General features: G+C 37.8%; 1 protein-coding gene across 3 annotated transcripts; it reads right to left on the reverse strand.

Moving 5' to 3' along the window:
• Positions 1-1,145: 1,145 nt before the first annotated feature.
• FAM124B (family with sequence similarity 124 member B) lies at positions 1,146-19,966 on the reverse strand. Of its 3 annotated transcripts, none has more exons than XM_087933210.1 (3): positions 17,660-17,723; positions 11,240-11,985; positions 1,146-9,736 (listed from the first exon to the last, which is right to left on the reverse strand). In XM_087933210.1, exons 2-3 carry the CDS (start codon positions 11,972-11,974, stop codon positions 9,080-9,082), a joined length of 1,392 nt encoding a protein of 463 aa, XP_087789336.1. In that variant the 5' UTR covers positions 11,975-11,985; positions 17,660-17,723; the 3' UTR covers positions 1,146-9,079. The 3 variants fall into 3 exon arrangements, with proteins under 3 accessions (XP_087789336.1, XP_087789335.1, XP_026556911.1); XM_087933209.1 differs by lacking the exon at positions 17,660-17,723 and adding an exon at positions 15,402-15,510; XM_026701126.2 differs by lacking the exon at positions 17,660-17,723 and adding an exon at positions 19,662-19,966 and having other exon boundaries at positions 1,147-9,736.
• Between the last annotated feature and the right edge of the window lie 347 nt (positions 19,967-20,313).

A 20,313-nucleotide genomic window follows, 5' to 3' on the forward strand; every position in this document is an offset into this window, starting at 1 on the left:
TGGAAAAAAGAAGCTTGGATATTCATGATGCAGGGTAAAATCAACCTTACAGGCAGCCTCTCCGCTTCAAAGACACTGGTTGAAAATGTCTGTGCCAAAAGCCAAGCAGGGTTTTGGCATGGAAGCTTGCAACAAGGGATTGCTTGGGTTGTTCCAAATTGCCCCTTTCTGCAACTGCCCTGTGCCAAATTCCTGCTTGAGTTGTGGCCCGGATTTTGTCAGCCAGCCTCTTTGAGAGCAACAAGGCTGCCGGGGTGGGTGGGGAGACACTCCACATGGCACGAAATCAGCCCTTCAATCTTGTAAGCAGATTCCACCTCTGGATAGGTGAAAAGGGTCTCTTCTAAAAATGGATCCTGATTGATCTTTTTCAGCCAGTCCCCAGGACCAGAGGAAGTCCTGTCAGCAGGCAGCTTTCATCTTTCCCTTTCAAATGGCAATCACGTGACTGCAGACCGCTTAAACACTGTTAGTGTGAACAGGTTGCTAAGAGCCTACATTGCAATCTGGTGACCATGGCAGGAGGGGTGGATTGCAACAGCCATAATTTTGGGCATGTGTCACAAGTCCCTTCAATTCAGTGCTTTCGTAAATTCAATACTGTTACAAAGTATTTTCTAATATTCAATCAAAACCTGTGCCCCTGCATCTTAAATCAATTATTCTTTATTCTATACTCTGAATCAAGAAGAAAAAGGGTCCTGAAACATTCTTTCAGGTACTTGAAGAGTGGTATCCTATACTCCCTTAAATGTCTTTTACAAGGATCTTCCTATATCTAGCTCCTGAAGTTGCTTTTCTCAGTGTGAGAAGCTAAGCCTTGCTATAGCTACTTTTGGAGGGGAGACAAAAGTCTCCAATTTTATGTCTATGGAGATTGTCAATAACTTAATCATGGTTGATCCAAAGGTGCTTTTTCAAAAGGTAACTGGACTTTATTTTTCCTTGAAGATATTTAGCTTCTCATCCAAGAAACTTCAGTCTGAACTTGATAAAATTCATGTTATTAGAATATCTACATTACATCAAAATCCAGCTGTTAATCTCTTGTATGTTGTATATTTCTTAGCTCTTTAGTCAAGACAGAAACTAACAACTTATTTGGTTGGTAGTGAACACAGATGGATATGATGGAGAAGGAATTAAAGTTGTTCATTTTAGCAGAGAGGGCAGAAAGCAAAAAAGTAAACATTGTATTTCAAGTGTTATATTAACATTGTATTTTAATTCTGGAGCTAAGAGATGGTATGAGATAAACAGTTCAGGAATGCTTGTAATGTACAAAAGAACAAACCAGTCTAAGAACTTTTCTCCCTATTGAGTTAGAGTGCTTTTCATTGCCTTTGACCCCATACGATACAGTGCTGACATAACATTTACCATCTCCCTTGTCAATTCCTATATTAGTGCTATTGGCCTCCATTCTGAATCACTGCTGTAGGATATCTTTAATTATTGCCATTCATGCCATTCGTTTAACACAAGGGGATTAAGGTATGTATATTGGTTTGGTTTTGTTGCCATTCCTTTGTGCTATCTACATTAAAAACATCTATACAAATATCCATAATATCTTGCCTCTATTTCTGGAACAATTATGATAGTGTTGCACCTTCAGAATCTCACAATATTTTAAGAGTAACATATGTGCAATGTAAATTTCATGTATTTTGTATAACAAACCTGTAATGTAAACTATGCAAGCATTCTTGCATTGGAAAAAGTGTATTGGGAAACTAAAATATTAAAATAAACCCTTGATTTGGTGAATATCAGGACTAACATTCCAATTCTGCTTGTTCACTTTTTATTTTTTATGCATATAAAACAGCCATTAATCATTTTAGAAGTATAAAATCCCATTGGAATTTAACACTATTCCACTTTAATAAACAACCCTTCCTTACATTATTAATCCCCTAACAATTACTATTTATGAACTGCTGATATTGTAAAATCTGCTATTTCATGTTGCAATAATATTGACAGTAGAGACAAAGTTGATATCTGTTCTGCTTCAGTATTTGAGTGGTTGACCTACCTTTGCTCAGAGAAAGCCAACCAGGCTAGTGACCCACTTATAACCAGCATCTGGTTCACATCAGAGATCCAGAGAAACACAGCCCCAAAACCTCAGCTGATGTCAAATATTGACATATATAAATATTTCAGTAGAGATTTTGCACTTCGTTTGGTACATGGAAGGACTTAGATAAATTTTGAGTAACTGTTCCAAATAACAGGTGTAGGAAATAATCACAGGAATGTTATGAAAGCTATTCTATACAATTAACAAATCTTCAAGAAAAACTCCCATTTTTGACCACAAGATGGAGATGCAGTATATTTCAATAAATATGAATAAAAGTCACTGGAAAAGCAAACATTTAATTTAAATTAGAAAAAGATTGTAGCTTCTCCTGTTTCTAGATAAACTCAAGAAACAACTTTTTCCATTATGGCCTATTATGCACATTGATATACTCTTATGATTTAATTCATATTTTCTACATAATTACATTTTATGTACTGATTATTATTTCTTTAAAATTCTATTCTCTATAATTCTATCTATATTTTCAAACATTTTTCCCACCATACCCTGCTAAAACAACTGCATATACTTTTTGTGAAAAACTACTGATATATGCATTTGTTAATCTAATTTCATTGTTGGTTTATTTAACCTCCCCTATATTAGATGTTATAAGTAACAATAGTGATTCCAACATTTCAATTTTGCTTTTACAATAATCATGGGGAAAAAAAAACAATTAGCTGTTTGGTGGAACCAGCAAGAAACACCTTTGGGAAATTTGGCTAACATTTATGTATTATATTTCTCCTATATGAACATATGTTTAAAAAAATAATCCAAAGTGAATAATTTCATGATACGTAATAATATTTTAAATATTTATCACATTTATATAGCTGCCCACCTCACAAACAAGTGACACAAGGTGTCCTACAACAAAACTAAACTGATACATATTTAAAGCAATTATCATTAAACGATTTCTTAAAATTTAACTATAAGAACAGAGCTAAAACAAAGAATTATTGTTCTTTATTGTCTTCAAAGATGAAGGGATGTTAATAATAATGGAGCCACATCATTAATTTTCCCATCCACTGGGTACCTCAGGCCTGCTGGAATAACCAGGTCTTGAGGGATTTTTGGAAGCTCAGAAGAGATGAAGCCATTCCCACTTCAGGGTGAGAAGAATCCATGATGCTGGTACCACATCAGAGATGGCCCATTGCTAGGACCTGCCAGATGTAACTCTCTAGATCAGGGTTGCCAACCTTTTAAACCTCAGGGACCACAAAACTCATAATTTTAAATCCTGTGGAACACTAATATGAATTTTGACTGACAGTGGCTTGCTGACGTTGGTGGGAAAGTCGGTCCCATATTCCACAGCTGCAGTAGTCATAGGACTGGCCCTTTGGTCATCCCGGAGCAACTCCTGCAGTCCATGGCAGGCCACTGTACCCGGTGGAGGAGCAACTGCTCCGGGATGACCAAAGGGCCAGTCCTGTGACTACTGCAGCTCTGGAATATGGGACCAACTTTCCCACCAATGTCAGCAAGCCACCCCAGGGCAGATTTCCCTGACCCGCCATTGGTCTTACCTTCCAGTTCCTGCTCACATGGCTCTACTCAAGGTAAGGTTTTTGCTCAGCTGAAGGGTGGGGGCCAGTGGGTGGGTCGACCATGTGGGTGGCATAGCCTTGTGTTTCTGTGCAGCCTGGATCAATTGTTTTGAGGGGTGCTTTGGGGATGACATTTCTCTGCAGACCACCAAAATTTTCTCGCAGACCACCAGTGGTCCCTGACCCACCAGTTGGTGACCACTGCTCTAGATGATACAACTAGTAGCATGCCCACATTGTTGGTTCTGGTGGGATGAGCAGATGAAGGAAAGGCAGCCCCTCAAATAACCTAGTCCTATACTTTAAAGATCAACACCAACATCTTGAATTAGATACAGAAAAAAACTTACAACCAAAGTAGTTCTCGCAGCAGAGGTGTAACATGTTTTCTGCCAGAAAAACACATAAGTACTCACACCACTGCATTTGCACCAGCTGAATTTTCTAAACACCCTAGTAATACTTTTAAAGGGTTCTTTTTAATTAAAATCTGTACCAAAATGTCAGAGGTAAGTTTAAAAAGGCACCAGTGGAATTCCAGTAGATTACTAGCAAATACCAATATTCTTTTTATGATTCTGTACAGTATTTAAATGAAGCATTTTTAAAAATGCATTAGCATGAATGAAATACCTTTCTTAAGTAGCCCTGGTTTTTCAAAGTTCCTCCAGCTGTTCTGAATGAACAGTTGGAGTTCATTGTTTATAATTTAAATACTGTATTTTTAATATTGCTGCTCAATTCATTTTCAGTCAATCAACAGCAACCAGCAGATTAAGGACACTGTAAGAAATGTATTAGATGATCAAATGCAAAGCCTTGTTGAAAAGAGTTGGAAGCACCAGTTGACACACAGGAAAATTGTGCACAACATACTATTTAGATATCCATTCCACAAGCAGCAACTCGGATAGTGCGGATAGTGTGGAAACAATTTTCCATCAGTCATTTAAGGTAAAATCAGGCATCCTGTTGAAGAAAGAGTGTTTTCACTAGTTTCCAAATCTTCTCATTCCATGGGATGCCCGTAGAAACAGATGAAGACTAGGATGGCATAAATAATTTAATCCCATAATTGGCAATGGGAGGGAAGAAGAAAACTCTCCCTCATTTCTTGTCTTGGCCAGTAGCTCTCTTCTACCCCTTTCCACAGTTGCAATTTTTGTTCCTATCTCTGGCTGATCTTTATTTATGTTTTATTTAGGCCATTTATAAGCAATTTTACACATGGCACATATAGCTCAGGCAGCATACAGTGCATAATAATATTTTGAGGACAGGATTAAACAAATTACTCTTTCTACATTAATCATCAGATATTCACTTACTCCAAAATCTTATGCTCAGGTCAGGACATACTAGGCAAAATTCCAACAGTCTTCTGCTTTGCTTCCAAGATGCTATGAGCCACTATTTCAGTTCCTTGGCAACAAGCTGAAGGTTTTTTCTTCCTTTTTTAAAAAAGTAACTCTGCTGCTGGTTTCGGGCAAGACAAAAGATATTATTATGCCCTGAGGCACGCTAAGTAACTTTTGGAGCATCCTGTCCTATAACACCCCCCAAATGTCCCTTTTGCTTCCCCATCATTGTGGACCAACTAAATAGCACCCATACTGCTAAAGCACAGTGCAACCTCATGTTCATTTAAACTGCTGCAGCATTTTGCATTGATAATGATAAACATTTTTTATTCTTCTTTCATAAAGCTTTTTGGAGCTAAACTCAGCATGGCTGAGAAGCAATGACTTCACACTGAAAATTGCAATTGCAAATAAAAATTGGAACAGCACTTTTGAGACATTCCTCAAATTATTTTCTCATCGGAAGAAGGAAAATGGGAGGCATGCTGCATACTAATTGACTACAATGGAGGGAAAACAGCCACAGTCCACTTAGATTAATTTCTAAAATTACTCTAAGCATTTTCCTTTATACCCAATTATTTCCTCTGGGATAAACAAACTGAAATAGCTCAATACACCTTCTGTGCAAACATTCATACAAAAGCAGGTCATTCCATCTGTAGAGATGTTGTTGGTTTAGAATGTTTGTTTTATGACAAGTACTTTAACACAGATAGTTAACAATCTGTCAATACAGGTAGTCCTCGATTTACAATAGTTCATTTAGTGACCGTTCAAATTTACAATGGCACTGAATAAAGTGACTTATGACCATTTTTCACACTTACAACCTCCATGCTCATGTGATCGAAATTCAGATGTTTGGCAACTGGTTCATATTTATGACCATTGGTGTGTTCCACGGTCATGTGACCACCTTTTGCAACCTTTTGACAAGCAAAATCGATGGGGGAGCCAGATTCACTTAACAACCGTGTTACTAGTTTATCAACTGCAATGATTCACAACTGTGGCAAGACAGGTTGTAAAATGGAGTGAAGCTCACTTAATAAATGTCTCACTTAACAACAGAAATGTTGGGCTTAATTGTGGTGTGTAGGTTGAGAACTACCTGTATTGTAGGGAGGAGAGACAGAGCCGAGGGCCAGAGTCAAGAGAGCAATCAGCCTGAAGTCATTATGTTCTCCTAAGTCAGGGCTGTCAAACTCAAGGCCCACAGGCTGGATCCGGCCCACAGGGTGCTTAGATCTGGCTTGTGGGGCTGCCCTGGAAGGAGCGAAGGACCGCCCCACAGTGCCTCTGCCAGCAAAAATGGAGCTTGGGAAGGCTTGCAAGAAGCTGGCACACCTGAAAACAGAGCTCAGGAGCCCATTTTCGCTGGCAGAGCACTTGAGCCACCACAGGCGCCCCGCCCGACATGAATGACACCAAGCTGGCCACACCCACCTTGGCCACACTCACCCTGGCCCCCCTGGGGTTAAACACAACGCTGACGAGGCCCTCAATGAAATTGAGTTTGAACCCCCTGCCCTAAGAAGTTCAAGTCCAGTCTCCGTTGAGTTCTGTTAACTCTTATCTAGTACTAATTTAGTGCTGACTAGATTCTTGATGTATAGACATGAGCAATAAATTAACTTAACTGGAACTGAATTTGTGGTCCTGATTCTTGCACCTTATTATTTAATAAACTGTTAGACAAGGTTAAGGCTGAAATTCAGAAAGCGAAGAGCCTGGAGAACTCTAGCTCCATTGACAAATAGTATATTAGATCTGAAATCTGGAATATATCATAGATTGGCAGGCCTAGGCCTGAGTTGATTGCTTTCCATGTTCTTTCTAAATATTCAATTATACAGGCATGATTGCTTTTATCTGGGGCTTATATGAATTGATTGAGGTAATAGACAGTTCATTATTTATAGGTCAGAATTCATACTAAGAGCAGTGTGAGTGGGACAATGACTTTTAGATCAAATCTGGGATTATGACACATAGTAAGATGTGAAAGCACCAGGCTGCTATCCTAAAATATGCTTCACTTTCACTAGTCTAACATTTCATCTTCAGAAATTTAAAAGTAGTAGGAATTCAAACAATAAGGATGATATAAAATAGGCTTTTATGATTCAGCTATGATGATTTTTTAAAATCTATGCAGGCCATCACAAGCCTTTGCATTTTGGGTTGGGCTAGGGGTTGGACTAGAAGATCTCCAAAGTCCTTTCCGGCTCTGTTATTCTGATTTGTTAGCAACTAATTAGCATCTGTGATTCTATTTCTTCCTCCTCTATAATTAGGACAGCCAATGATAACTTTGCTGACTTCCATGTATATTTTGAAGCCTTAACTTTTGAACCTATACAAAAGCAAAGTTCAGGCAAATGCCTTTCCCACCTAGTTTAGCCCTGGGTCCCTTTCAAAGCAGGACAAATTTAAAAAACAACTATGTTGCATTATTAATGTTGTTTAGCTAAAATAATGCTTTCAAAAACCAGCTTGTGAGAACTGTTAAGAACCTACTTAGTGGCTTAAGATGTCTTCAAAATAAAATTGTTTTTTACCAGCTGAATTTTAGTTCATATCTCAAACAATACGGGATTGTTTTATTCCAGATAGGACCTCAAATACAGTTCTTTGACAGACATTTAGTGTAAAGTGTAGTAACAAGAAATAGGAAGGAAATCTGTAGTGATATCTGAGATGAAGCAAGGAAGTGCAGGTAAGCCAGAAATGCATTGAGATTCCTGCAATAAAAAATAGATTCACAAGCCAATCTTTCATTATTGACATCTTTTAAAGCAAGTGCAGAGTCACACCTATATTTGCTATTGTTCTTATAGTTACATAACATTCCGAATATAGCTCGGCCTTCTGATTATATATTTAAGTTGAGAAAAGGAGCATGTTACTTAACAAGCTCAGTGTTCATTTCCTGTTCTCTAGAACTCATTATTAAGTATCATCAGCTAGACAGAAGTAGCTCATAGTTTAAGTAATATTAATACAGTAGTCACAACAGCAGCACTACGTTTTCCATTAAGGTGCAAAAACTGAGCTCCAGAACTGAATGAGCTTTGATACATTCTCCACAACAATCTGGAAAAATTGCTACTAGGTTTCAATATGAACATAATGAAAATAAATGAACAGCAGAATAACCAGTTTATCTTAAATAAGTTGACTTATAAATTAGGCTTAATGAAAGGTAGCATTTATCCTGGCCTTAGACATATTGTCTAACCTTGTCCATTCTAAAAAGTGCAGCTTTTGGACTGCCATTCAGAAGCCAGATGAATGTGTGCCCCTCTGCTTTATAAATTGCACTTTCAACAATGGAAAGACATCAGTTCCAAAGACCCAAAGTTGCACTTTCATATTTTTGACATCAACATATAGTACAGGAAGCCTGGGGAAAGTGAGGACAGGCTTAGCATAGTAATGATGGCAAAATAAAAATGGCTATTTTGTTTTTGATATCTTTAAATTAATTTCTATGGTATGGGAAAAATTAAGCTTGAACCTTCAGGATTTTATGAATGTCTCCAAGTAATTTCTTGGTGGCAATATTTTTTCCATTACTTACTTTTAGGATATTTCCTGGAAGTCCTACCCAAGAACTAATGAGGTCAGATTATGAGGAGCTTCTCAGATGAGTCAAGATTAACTAAAGCACTATTCTTATCATCCCAATTTGATGCCTCCCAAATTTATTTTAGGCTTCCTAGGTTTGGGGTTTTCTCCTAGATTTTTAGTGAATTTTTGTCAGTTAATGTGGTGCATTAAAATGAATGGCTTTTTCCAATCTGTTGCACAATGTTCTCCAGTACATAAAATTTATATTGGCTCGAGACTCATGATTTAATTGTGGTAACTGCTAGAATCCTGATACTTCATCTACTTTTCCCCCAAGTTCTTTTATAAACCTTTCTTTGTAGTGCTAATATAAAAAGATAGCATAGCAATAGATTGCTAGATTATTTATACAGAAGTATAAATCAATTGGACTTTCTGATATTCCAAAAATACAGCAGTGAAAGATACACGGAAGTTTCAAATCATATAAAAAACTCTTCCTCATCTTTCTCATTCCCATCACTTGCTCCTGAAGTGCTCAGCTGAAAATGACTAAATCCTGATCTTTTATTAATTTCAGCAACATGGGAAGACAATAGAGAGTTCCTGTCCTCAGAACCCAAACCTGCTCCCATAAATGAACTTGGTGCCTGGGACTGAAGAAGTTCTTTTTGTAAGTCCTTAGAAAATCTGTCTAGAGTAGAGTTAGCACATTTAAAAGGTGATACTCTCTTGCCTGTGTCAACATTAGTCTCTTCCTCCTCCTCTGCTTTGTTCTGGAATAGCCAGAGTTCATGGCTGGAATGTCTCAATTTAGTGCCCAGGTTCATTGGGGAAGGGCCTAGATCTTGCAAAGAAGAATGCGCTATATTATACAAACTAGAGGAAGAATTAAAGCTGCTTTGTGAAGGGCTAAAAAGACTTGCAGGATTTTGAACCATCCTCCTTGAAGATTTGTTTTTATTTTTCATGGCTCGTAGTGTCCGGTTTTTCTGCTGAACAGTAGTTCTGGAAGTCACGGAAGGTACACTGGAGCATAAATCACAGTAGTAATGGGGAGATCCTTTCTTATCAGTGCTGTCACTCCAATTAGGGGGTAGAGATTGAATTCCTTTGTGCTTTGAGACTCTGCTCTGAACCTGTGGACAAGAAAATAAATTAACTGCATCTTGACAATAGTAATAAAGTCAAATCTACACCTGATCCTATAAAACTGTCAATCACAAATCAGTAATTAAAGAGTTCTACTAAGGACCTAGGTAAGAAAAACACATACCTAGCCTTGAATGGAAGTATTAAACTTATTTGTACCTGTCAACATGATCCTCACATTTTAGTGTGTTTTCTGGCTATTCTTCAATAAAAACTAAGAGATATTTAATATATTTTAATTTTAAATAGGAGATGGCATGACAGGTACAAATGGGCAGCTAATAAGGGCCCACAGCCCAGCAGCTGACTGAAGGCTCTTATGAAGCTGTGGGTCCTTTTCCTCCATCGCAACCTGCTGATGCCTTGTGACTAATATCAGGAAATAAGAGTTGGAGTGGGTGGAGAGGCAGAGGAAGTGGAACAGTAATGGGAATAATTAAGCAAACAAACACTGAATAGATGCATCATCACCTGTACCAAACGTCAAATAAACAAATATCTGAAGAACATTTTCTGTGAAAACAGCAGTATCAGTTATTGTATCCATGCTAAGGACCAGCGGTTGTCAACTGTTGGGCCGCGAGAAAATTTTGGTGGGTGGCAGAGAAATCTCACCCAAGAGCAGGCCCCCAAAGCAATTAATCCAGGCTGCACAGAAACACAAGGCTATGCCACCCACATGGCCTGCAGAACTCTCCCCGTCCACTCACTCCTTACCTGGCAAATTTGCCTGCTAAATTGCTAATTTTCCTTTTTCCAACCATCAGCTGTTCTGCTGTGCTGGGAGATTTAGATTAGCTACAAAGCAGGAAATGGTTGGATTTCTTGCTTTCTAGCTAATCTTTAGATCTTCGGCTCTGCTTTTAAGCACAGCCGAACCTCCCTTAGGACTGAAGGTTCTATTATTCAGTCCAGACTCGTGGCAAGCAAATTTTATGTGACAGAGTCAGGTAGCCGATGACAGATAGATAGATCACTGAATGAATCTGTGATTCTGTGAACAACTCAATCTGCCTGCCTGCTTTGCCTGATTTTGGGTAAAAGTTGCTCTTTTTTTTTAAATAAAAAAATCAATATTTACATACATGATGTGTTGCAAGTTAATTTTGTGAGTTTGCTTGCAAGCAAATTTTATGTGACAGACTGAGCTAGCCGATGGCAGATAGATAGATCACTGAATGATTCTGTGAGCAACTCAATCTGCCTGCCTGCTTTGCCTGATTTTGGGTAAACATTGCTCTTTTTTAATAAAAAATTCAATATTTATATAAATATAATATTTACATACAAGCCATGGCCAGCCAGTCACATGACCACCAAGCCACACCCACAAATTAGGCCATGCCCATAGAACCAATTAGTGGTCCCTGGGATTTAAAATTATGAGTTTGGTGGTCCCTGAGGTCCAAAAGGTTGGTGACCCCTGCTAAGGACAATACAAAAGTTATACCATCGTGTCTTTTGGTATCTATTGAAGTGACAACAAGTACCTGCAGCAGGATCTTATTTCCTTCATAGTCTTCTGTTTGCCACCTAGTATTGCTTATTGGGACACAGGGATTGGGCAAAAGTGGAACCAGTTCTCCAATTTCATACACTTTGAACTGTAATACTGAAGATTCCTTCAGGTCAACACTCATCCCCAAAGGCAGCTGCTTTAAGCAGAGCTGAACCACAAGGCTCTGTGTTGTGTACAGTAGAAAAGCACAGAAGCCGCTTTTCTGGACAGATGCTTCTTTCTGCAGGATTGTTTCGTAAAGCCTTACTGCATCCTCATAATTATCAAAGCTACAGTAGAGAGTGACACGCAGAATTTCCATGCCGTAGTGAACTTGTCTCAAGCCCCATACTGGCATATGTTCATCCAGTCCATAGAAGTCCTGATGATCAAGGTGGGCATGGTAGGATAGCTTCCTGCTGGGACACTCAATGTGAACAGGCTGCCAAGGTGGATGTTGGAAGAAGTCATGAACCTGGAAAAAACGTTCTTCTCCAAAGTCCTCATGCAAAAAAAGGAGAACAGAAGTACTAGGAAACCTGGAACTCTTTTGGTGGTATGTCTCATAATACTTAATTGGAGAAGGGCGTTCTGAGACAAGAAAGAGGCGAATGTCCAGGGAGATCCATTCTTGAAGTTCATCAAGAGCTTGTTGCAAGTGTATTGCATGTCCAGTGTTGGCAAGCAGGTGCACAGCCATCCTCATGGAATCTCCTCTCACATCCATTGCACTTTGACCTTCAAATACAAGTAGCAACATAATCAGTGCTTTATTGATTACAGCATCGTATTTGTACAATAGCCATGTTAAAAAGAATAAAACTCACTCTTCCCAGCTAATTCTCATTTGAGCACATTTCTCATTTGAGCACTAATTCTCATTCGAGACATTTGTAAGCTTTACAAATGTCTGTACTATGCAGACTCAGTTTCATTTTGATTTAATATTTATATTTTAGATATAAAGTTCAAGTAGCAGAAAAAAGGAATATACAATAAGGTTTCCTATCTTTTAAATCAATCAAGAGTTAATATACTATAAATCTTCAATGATTTCAAATGCCCTGCATCCTTCTTCAAATTTTTTCAGGATATACAGTATATATCTTTCTCTCTTTCTGGAAAAAAGTTGGGGTAAATTATCAGAGTTTTAGGGATTGTAAAAAGATGACTCTGCCTATATTATATAGGGTAAATGATCAAGTGAAATCTTGTCCGTTTCAGAAAAGTAATCAACTTGCCTGGATTCTGCCATCATCTTATGTAAATATAAGGTGATGTTTGCATTTTAAGGGCTCAGATTTTGCCCCCCTCCATCTGTGTGTGCATGCCCAGTTTACAAAGGCAGCAATCTTCCTGTGACAACACCCTTCCTGGGCTTGTGCTGATAAACTATTCTTTTTTAAAAAAAGAAAGGAAATTGAACAATTGCAGAGAGTCAAAGTGAATACCAAAGATAACAGGAAGAATGTCAGTCAGGAAAGACAAGACGTGAAGGAAACAGATTCTAAATGCCAACTTGACTAACTGCTGCTCCTTACAATGCCAATTGGCTCTTTTCCAATAATTCCACAGGCTCATTTTATCATACTAAGAGTTGAACATTTCTGCCTTCTTTAGAGGTTTGTGACCTAGTTATCAGTTCATGGATTTGGGATCAACCTTGAAAAAGCAAAACACTCTGATATATTTCAGAACATATAGCTGCTTTAGAGCAACTGAAACAAAACAAAACACACACACACAAACACATACATTCAGTGGCACATAAAACCAGTGGTTTAAATACTTGTTAAACCAACTTTTTCAGCAATATAGATGTGCTATATTATGATTGCTGGATCTTAAGCAAACAGTGGAAAGTTTTGTTTTTGACTTATTTCATCTTTTCTCCACTATGTTACAGGGTAAGTAAGTTGGTCCTGTTAGACGTACAAACTGTTATCTTTAAAAAATGAACTGAGGACAATACTCTGTGTTAAATTAATGAATTAAAAATAACAATGTATGAGATATTTGGGGTCTCTCAAAAATTCTGTGTGTCCTGCAGTAATTTCACTGTGGCTTTTCTCTCAAAAGATTATATTCCTCACTTGTAAAGTAAATAGAGTAAAGGGGATATACATCAATATTATCTCTTCTCAAAATTAAAATTGTAATTTTATATGCTGTATTTTGTCTTACTAAAACAAGAATCATCAGTAGCATAGATCCAAAATTTTTAGAAGCAAATACATTATCTTACTATAGCAAATTCGCTTTCTAAATTGTAAAGGACATACTAAGAGCTGTTTTGCTCATAATTCTGATTTGATAACCTATATTTTTACAATGTATTTTCCAGACCAGTCTGGAGAGCTTTAAAATAAAAAAATGTGGGCTGGAAAAAAATCATGCTATATAACAATTATTCTATTACCCTTAATTATCACCTGCTCTGTTTTCTTGAACAACTTTCTCATGTGGGTGTATGCTAATGCTCCATCTAACTGAAAACTATAATTTCCCCATGAATGTATATTGCATGGATTTTCCTTTATTTTACTAGCAACTAATCAGGTTCATGAATGTTATTTCAAAATTTAATTTTTCTAATGCTTCATATACCCCCGCCCAACCCCCAGGGAATGATAAAAATAGTAGTCTACTTGTTTTTAAGGAGAATACCCCAAGTGGGGAGAAGCTAATGTGACTTTCAGTGGGTTATTTTTTTCACTTGCCACAATTTATATTGCCAGGAAGTTCTTGAAAGCTTTAAATATCCTTTGTGTGTTTTTCACTATTCAATTCTATTTAGAGGAAAGTATATACATAAAACAGTATAAATTACTTCAACTTCTTACATTATTTACACCTGTTGTCTTTGCCATCAAATTTCTTTGTGGCTTCAAAAAACATCTTGTTTAAAGAACTGCAGTACTTGCATACTAACAGACAATACTCCAAGAAGTGAAATACGAGACACCAAAAGGGGTACTTTTTTGTAAATCAGATTTTAAAATATTTTAAAAAGAAATATTTGAGCAGTACTATTTAAATTCAGTCTTTTGTTCATGCTCTTCTTTATTATCTTATTTGTGCAAAAACTGAAACAGTTGGAATGTTCTCTTCCCTTTTACTCAATATGCAATAACATTGCTGCAATCTAGTAGTTTATGCAAAATAGCTTAATTGGATATTTTGAAATCTTGGCATTTCAAATTAGAATTAAATGTTTCATTAAAATTCATCTTAGTTCAAATCCTGTAATATCTTCAGCAGTCAATAAGCGTATCAATCTAAGAAGAGATATGCACAGTACCAATTCTACTAAAATATGATGAGCAGTCAGGGAATTGTTAAAATCACAGCTGACCAACATACAGCTTATGTATTTTAAAGTCAACCAGGAAACTGTGAAAAAGATCAGGAATAGTTTTCCCAAAGACTTTTTAAAGAAGGGCATAATCTCTATAGTTTTGCTTTCAAAGTGTTATTTCTGCCACAGAACTTTAAATTCAATATCCTACTCACTTCAGAAATACAAATTCAGAGCAAGAAACAGTTGATAGCTAAAATGCAAATTATCTACAATGTATAATAATGAAAATCAAGGAGCACAGTAAAAAGAATGAGACTACAATTATATATCAAGATTAAATAATAACAGGTATTGCAACTAGTCTCAGAATTGATAATGAATATATTAAATTGGGAGATAGCTTTTAGGATTAACCAACCATTAACTGTACGTGATCTAGTAGTTAAAAACTACTATCTGATAACAGATTTGTAAAGTAATAATGAAGGTCTTGGAAAAATATTCAAAATCCAAAATTCTCTATACCTACAAAGATCAGAATTGTTCAGATTATCATTTTTCTTGTGAGACTACACACACACACACACACAAAAGTTGGACTTACAAAAGCAGGACAGAACAAATATCAACACATTTGAACATTGTTATTGCAGACGACTTTTAAGGATACCACAGAAAGCCATGAAAACCACCAAACAGGCCACAAAACAATGTAGTTGAGGCACAAATAACTGGACTCAAAATATAATTTGAAGACCCTTGAGAATTCTATAATGAAGAAAAAAGAAAATTAGCCACGATTAATCAAAATAGACCTGGAAGAATCTAGAATCTAGTCCAGGGGACCTTATACCATTTCAGACAGGTAGCTGTCCAATCTCTTCTTAAAAATATCCAGTAATGAAGCACCCATAACTTCTGAAGACAAGCTGTTCCACTGGTTAATTGTTCTCACCAGTGGTGGGCTGCAAATTTTTTAGCAACCAGTTCTCTGGCTGGGTAGGCGTGCCCAGTTAGCCATGTGACTAGATAGGTGACATCACTCATCACAAACAGCCCCACCTTTCAGCCACTCGCCTCAAAGGAAGAAGGTATGCAATGGTTGGGACTACTCCACCACTGCCAGGCCCTGCCTGTTATTTTGGCCTGTTTGGGGGGCATTTTCAGACCATTTTCAATGCCATTTTGGGGGCCATTTTTCATGTTTTTGGCCCAGAAAATGGCTTGAAAAACCATGCCTAACTTTGCCTAATCTTAACTATCGGTTCGCAAGAACCGGTGTGAACCGGCTGCAGCCCACTTGCACTTCTCACTGTTAGGAAGTTTCAAATTAATTAATTCCAGGCTGGAATTAATTCCAGGTTGCTTTTCTCCTTGATTAGTTTCCATACATTGTTTCTTGTTTTGCTTTGGAAAATAAGTTGACCCCCTTTTCTTTGCAGCAGCCCCTCCAATATTGGTATACTGCTATCATATCCCCACTAATCCTTTTCTAGAGAATATCCAATTCCCAAATCTGTTTTCATATGCTTTTCTCTCCCAGTATTCAATCATCTTAGAATGGCCTATTCTAACAACTATGAATGTTGTAGATCTTGCAGAGAATCTATCTCTATGGTTATTAAAAGATGACAGTAATCTAATTAGTCTTAATCCAGTTTCAATTTGAGCATATCTACTGAAGGAGGTCATAGGAAACACCTTCTTGATCCAGTGCCATAGTTGCTTTTTAGTAGTTTTTTCTTACTTTCAGCTGCCTTCTGCGTCTGCCTTCTCATATGTTAACACCATTTTTACATGATCTGAAACCGAGCAAGCAAGAATAGGTATTGATCTGTCTTTATGATTTCCCTTTAGATCTTTAAACAGTTATTTTTTTCTCAAAGTTAAAACCATTGCTGCCATCTCTCCACATAATATTTAGCCTCCAGGTCATCTTCACTGTGCTTCTCTGTATTTGTTTTCTTAAAATATCATACCCAGTCTGGAGTTTGTATGATCAATGCAAAATAAAGTAGAACTATTTATACAGCAGCACAAAATTACAACCCATCCATATTGTTTACATTTTTATTTCTATTTCCCCATTCAATTTTGCATCATATGGACATTTGATAAGCATTTACTCATATAAGTCATTAATAAAAATATTCAAGAGTAAAGGACTCAAATTTGTAGCAAAAATCAAATTGCTATTCCCAGTTTGATGAGGAGCTATTAATGCTCTTTGATTATTTTATAGTTTGTCACAGTCAACCAAATGTTTAAACTGTCTTTGGCATTTTTATTCACGTATCGAATCCTTCCCAATGACCTGGGAGAGGTAGTTGCTCTTATCTTGTTGGTGTTAAAGATATTGTTGCAGATTGTAAGTTCTTCCAAGTAAGCCTTTTGCTGTTGGCTGATGATGATTTTGTCAATGCTGGTGAGCAAAAGTGGTACTCCAGATGTTTTGTGATTGCACCCAAGACACTTCTCATTATTGGTACTATTTTGCTTCCTCTTGCAAGTCATTCTAATTCTACTTGCAGGTCTTTGTATTTTAAGATTTTCTCAGTTTTTTCTTTTCTATTCTGCTGTCTCCAGGTACTGCCATGTCAACTGTAGCTTTATTAGCTAAAAGGATAATCATAATGAATCTTGAATTGTAAACTATAGGCAGAATATCCAAATTCAGTGGAATCAGAAACATTTCTACTAAACCACAATGGAGAAGCTCCAGTGAACCAGTCAATACCTGACAACAAAGAAACAATGCAGTTCTGGGTGCAATTATGGGACAACCCAAAGAAATACAACAAGAATACAGCTTGGATAAAGGAGGTGGATAAAAATAAAAAAGGTGAAATGAAATAACATGTAATAACTGAATAACTGAAATGGTAGGAAAAAAAGGCAAAGATCAAGAATTGATCAGCACCAGGTGGAGATGAATTACATGGCTTTTTGGTTGAAATATCTGACTTGTCTAATCCATTTGTTGCCAAGCAGTTTAACAAACTACAAAGAGGTGAAATTGAAGATTGGTTAACATCTGGTAGAACCTACATGATAGTGAAGGATCCAGCAAAAGGAGTAGCACAAGTAAATACAGACCAATTATCTGCTTACCAGCAACTTTCAAATTGCTAACTGTCAAATTTGCAGGACTGTCAAATTTGCAGCCTGCGGGCTGGATGCCTCACACGCTGGCCACGCCCATGCCTGGTTTAGTGAAGGGGAAGTCACAATATGTCAGGTTTGACACCCCTGGTGTAGCTGATACAGTTCAACAGCACCTTGCTGAAAACCAGAAAGAAAATTGCCCTCACAACATATGAACAAATAATCAACTCCTGACAAAATGATTTTGGAAGACTGCAAGAGAAGGAAGACTCAGCTTGAATGTAGCTTGGACTGATTGCAAGAAACCATTCAACTCCCTGATACAATTGGCAATCAAATGGCTAGAAATAGGAGTCAGTAAAAACCTGACATTTAATAGGCAGAAAGTAGACTATCATTCATAGTAAAACAGTAGAATCTTAAAAGCAGAATCTTAGATATCTGTTCTGAAAACCCACTGTATTTAATGAGTTATGCTTTCAGTTAAACGTGATTATAAGAACACAACTACATTAAACAATACATTTGTCTATGTTTCTCTAACTTGGGGCAGGGATTAATTTACATTTTTTAAGAATTTCTTTGACCACAAGGTAAAAGCACCACATTTCAAATTGTTTTTCACTAAATAGTTCACTGTCTCTTTACTTCCTCTTATTTCCATGGGTGCTCATTCACATAATTGTTCCTAATAAATTGTGAATACGGAAACAAACCAAAATCAGAGTTAAATGGATGGCATTTCCCAAACACCATTAGATAAAATACAGATAATCCTCAATTTATGACAATTAAGCCCCAAATTTCTGTTGCTAAGCAAGACAGTTGAGTGAGTTGTACCCCAATTTATGATCTTTTTTCACAGTTAAGCAAATTATTCCAGTTGTTAAGTGAATCATGCAATTGTTAAGCAAATCTAGCTTTCCCCATTGACTTGGCTTGTTAGAAGCCAGCTGGGAAGGTTACAAATGGTGATCACATGACCCCAGGACAGTGGAACTGTCATAAATATATGCCAGTCGCCAAGTGCCTGAATTTTGATCACATGATTATTATAATTGTGAAAATCATATATCGCTTTTTTCAATGCCATTGTAATTTCAGTCAACAGTTGTAAACTGAGTACTACTTGTAATCATAATCATGTTTTTTTCCAGCAAAAAAGCTGGCTAGCAATTATAAAAGGTTAGTACAATAAAACTTCCATGTTTCTCATCCTTTTAAAATTATAAGCCAGTCAAATGGCCTATAAACTCTCACATTATTACTGAAATTATCTCAAATGCAAACCGTGATTTGTTTTCTTTCAAACAAACTGATTTTCAACATCTATAAATTGGAAAAGAGAAAAAAAGGGAATGTGTATAAACTGATGAAAAGAAAACAGGTATATAAGTGATTTTTCCAGGAGAGGATGATGGTTTAGACAAGCCTTTGATCTGCTCATACAATGTTGCCTTACAAATAGAAAGACTGATTACTGTAGTCCAAAGCACCGTCCTTACTGCTTCTTAAAATCATTTAAAACTTATCAACTACTTTGTTACTGTTCCTCTGCCTGGTATTCTATAAGAGCGTTGGACTCCAACTCCTATCACACCAATCCAAAATAGCTATCAGATGCGGCAGACTTGGATTTAGTAATCCAAGACGTCGGGAAGGCCGCATATCGGAGGAAAGTCGATTTACATCGTCTTTCTCCCGTGAAAACTTATTGAAAGTTGTTGGGGGTGGGAGATAAACGGGGATGCAGAAAGGACACGAACGACAAGCCTGGGCAAAACTTGGGAAAACAAAGGATGAACCGAGCGGCTACCAGGTTAACGCCACTCGCGGACACCTCTTCTCCTCGGCCGGTTCTGCCCAGCTGCAAATGAAGGGAGGGCAGTGTTACACGCCGGTCGGCGACGGGGAGAATTGAATTTTTTTCTTTTATTTTTTTAAGCGGGCGATGATGGTGCTGCATAGGCTACCAAACAACAAGGCACCCAAGCGAACAGGGTCCTACCTTCGCCAGCAGGCCCTCGCCCACTCCACGCAGCCTCTACGGGGAAAGCATCTCGGGGCATCTTTTGAGGCTCGCTCGACGCCTCAGGCAACAAGTGAAGGGAGACGCTGCCCTCGCGTGCCCATCCGCTCTGCAGGCCCGCCTCTTCTGCGCGTCACGCAGGGCTGGTCCACGGTGGACGCTTCTTCTTTTTTTTTTTTCCCCGCGAAGTCAGCCGCTGCTTGTCAAGGTAACGTCTGAGAGAGGCAAGGGGAAGGCCTTGCGCTGGACAAGGAAGGCGCTGGGACAGACCCGGAGGCCTTGGCATCTCGTGGGGGAAGTTGGGAAAGGGCAGTTGCTCGGCGCTTGGCGTTGCTTTGGCGTGCCACGCGAAGCCAGGCGTTTCGATTGGTGGTTTTAGCAGATTGAAGGTAGCCGCTCGATTGTGGTTTATTCCCCGTTTAAGCATGATGTGGGAACACAGCCCTCTGTGTTATTATAGCTTGTGAAACCACTTCTGATGAGCCACTCTCAAACAACAAGCAGGCTTTAATAAACAGCTTTTTCTGTTCCCTTTTCTCTGGTCTGACTTTCAATTTAAAGTGAAATACTAATTTGGAAAATGAACCGGTTTGATTTACACCTCTTCTCAGAACAAGCATATGACCTCCAT

This window comes from Pseudonaja textilis, chromosome 4, assembly GCF_049901715.1.
Source record: "Pseudonaja textilis isolate UNSWEBS1 chromosome 4, rPseTex1.2, whole genome shotgun sequence".
Lineage (NCBI taxonomy): Eukaryota > Metazoa > Chordata > Lepidosauria > Squamata > Elapidae > Pseudonaja > Pseudonaja textilis.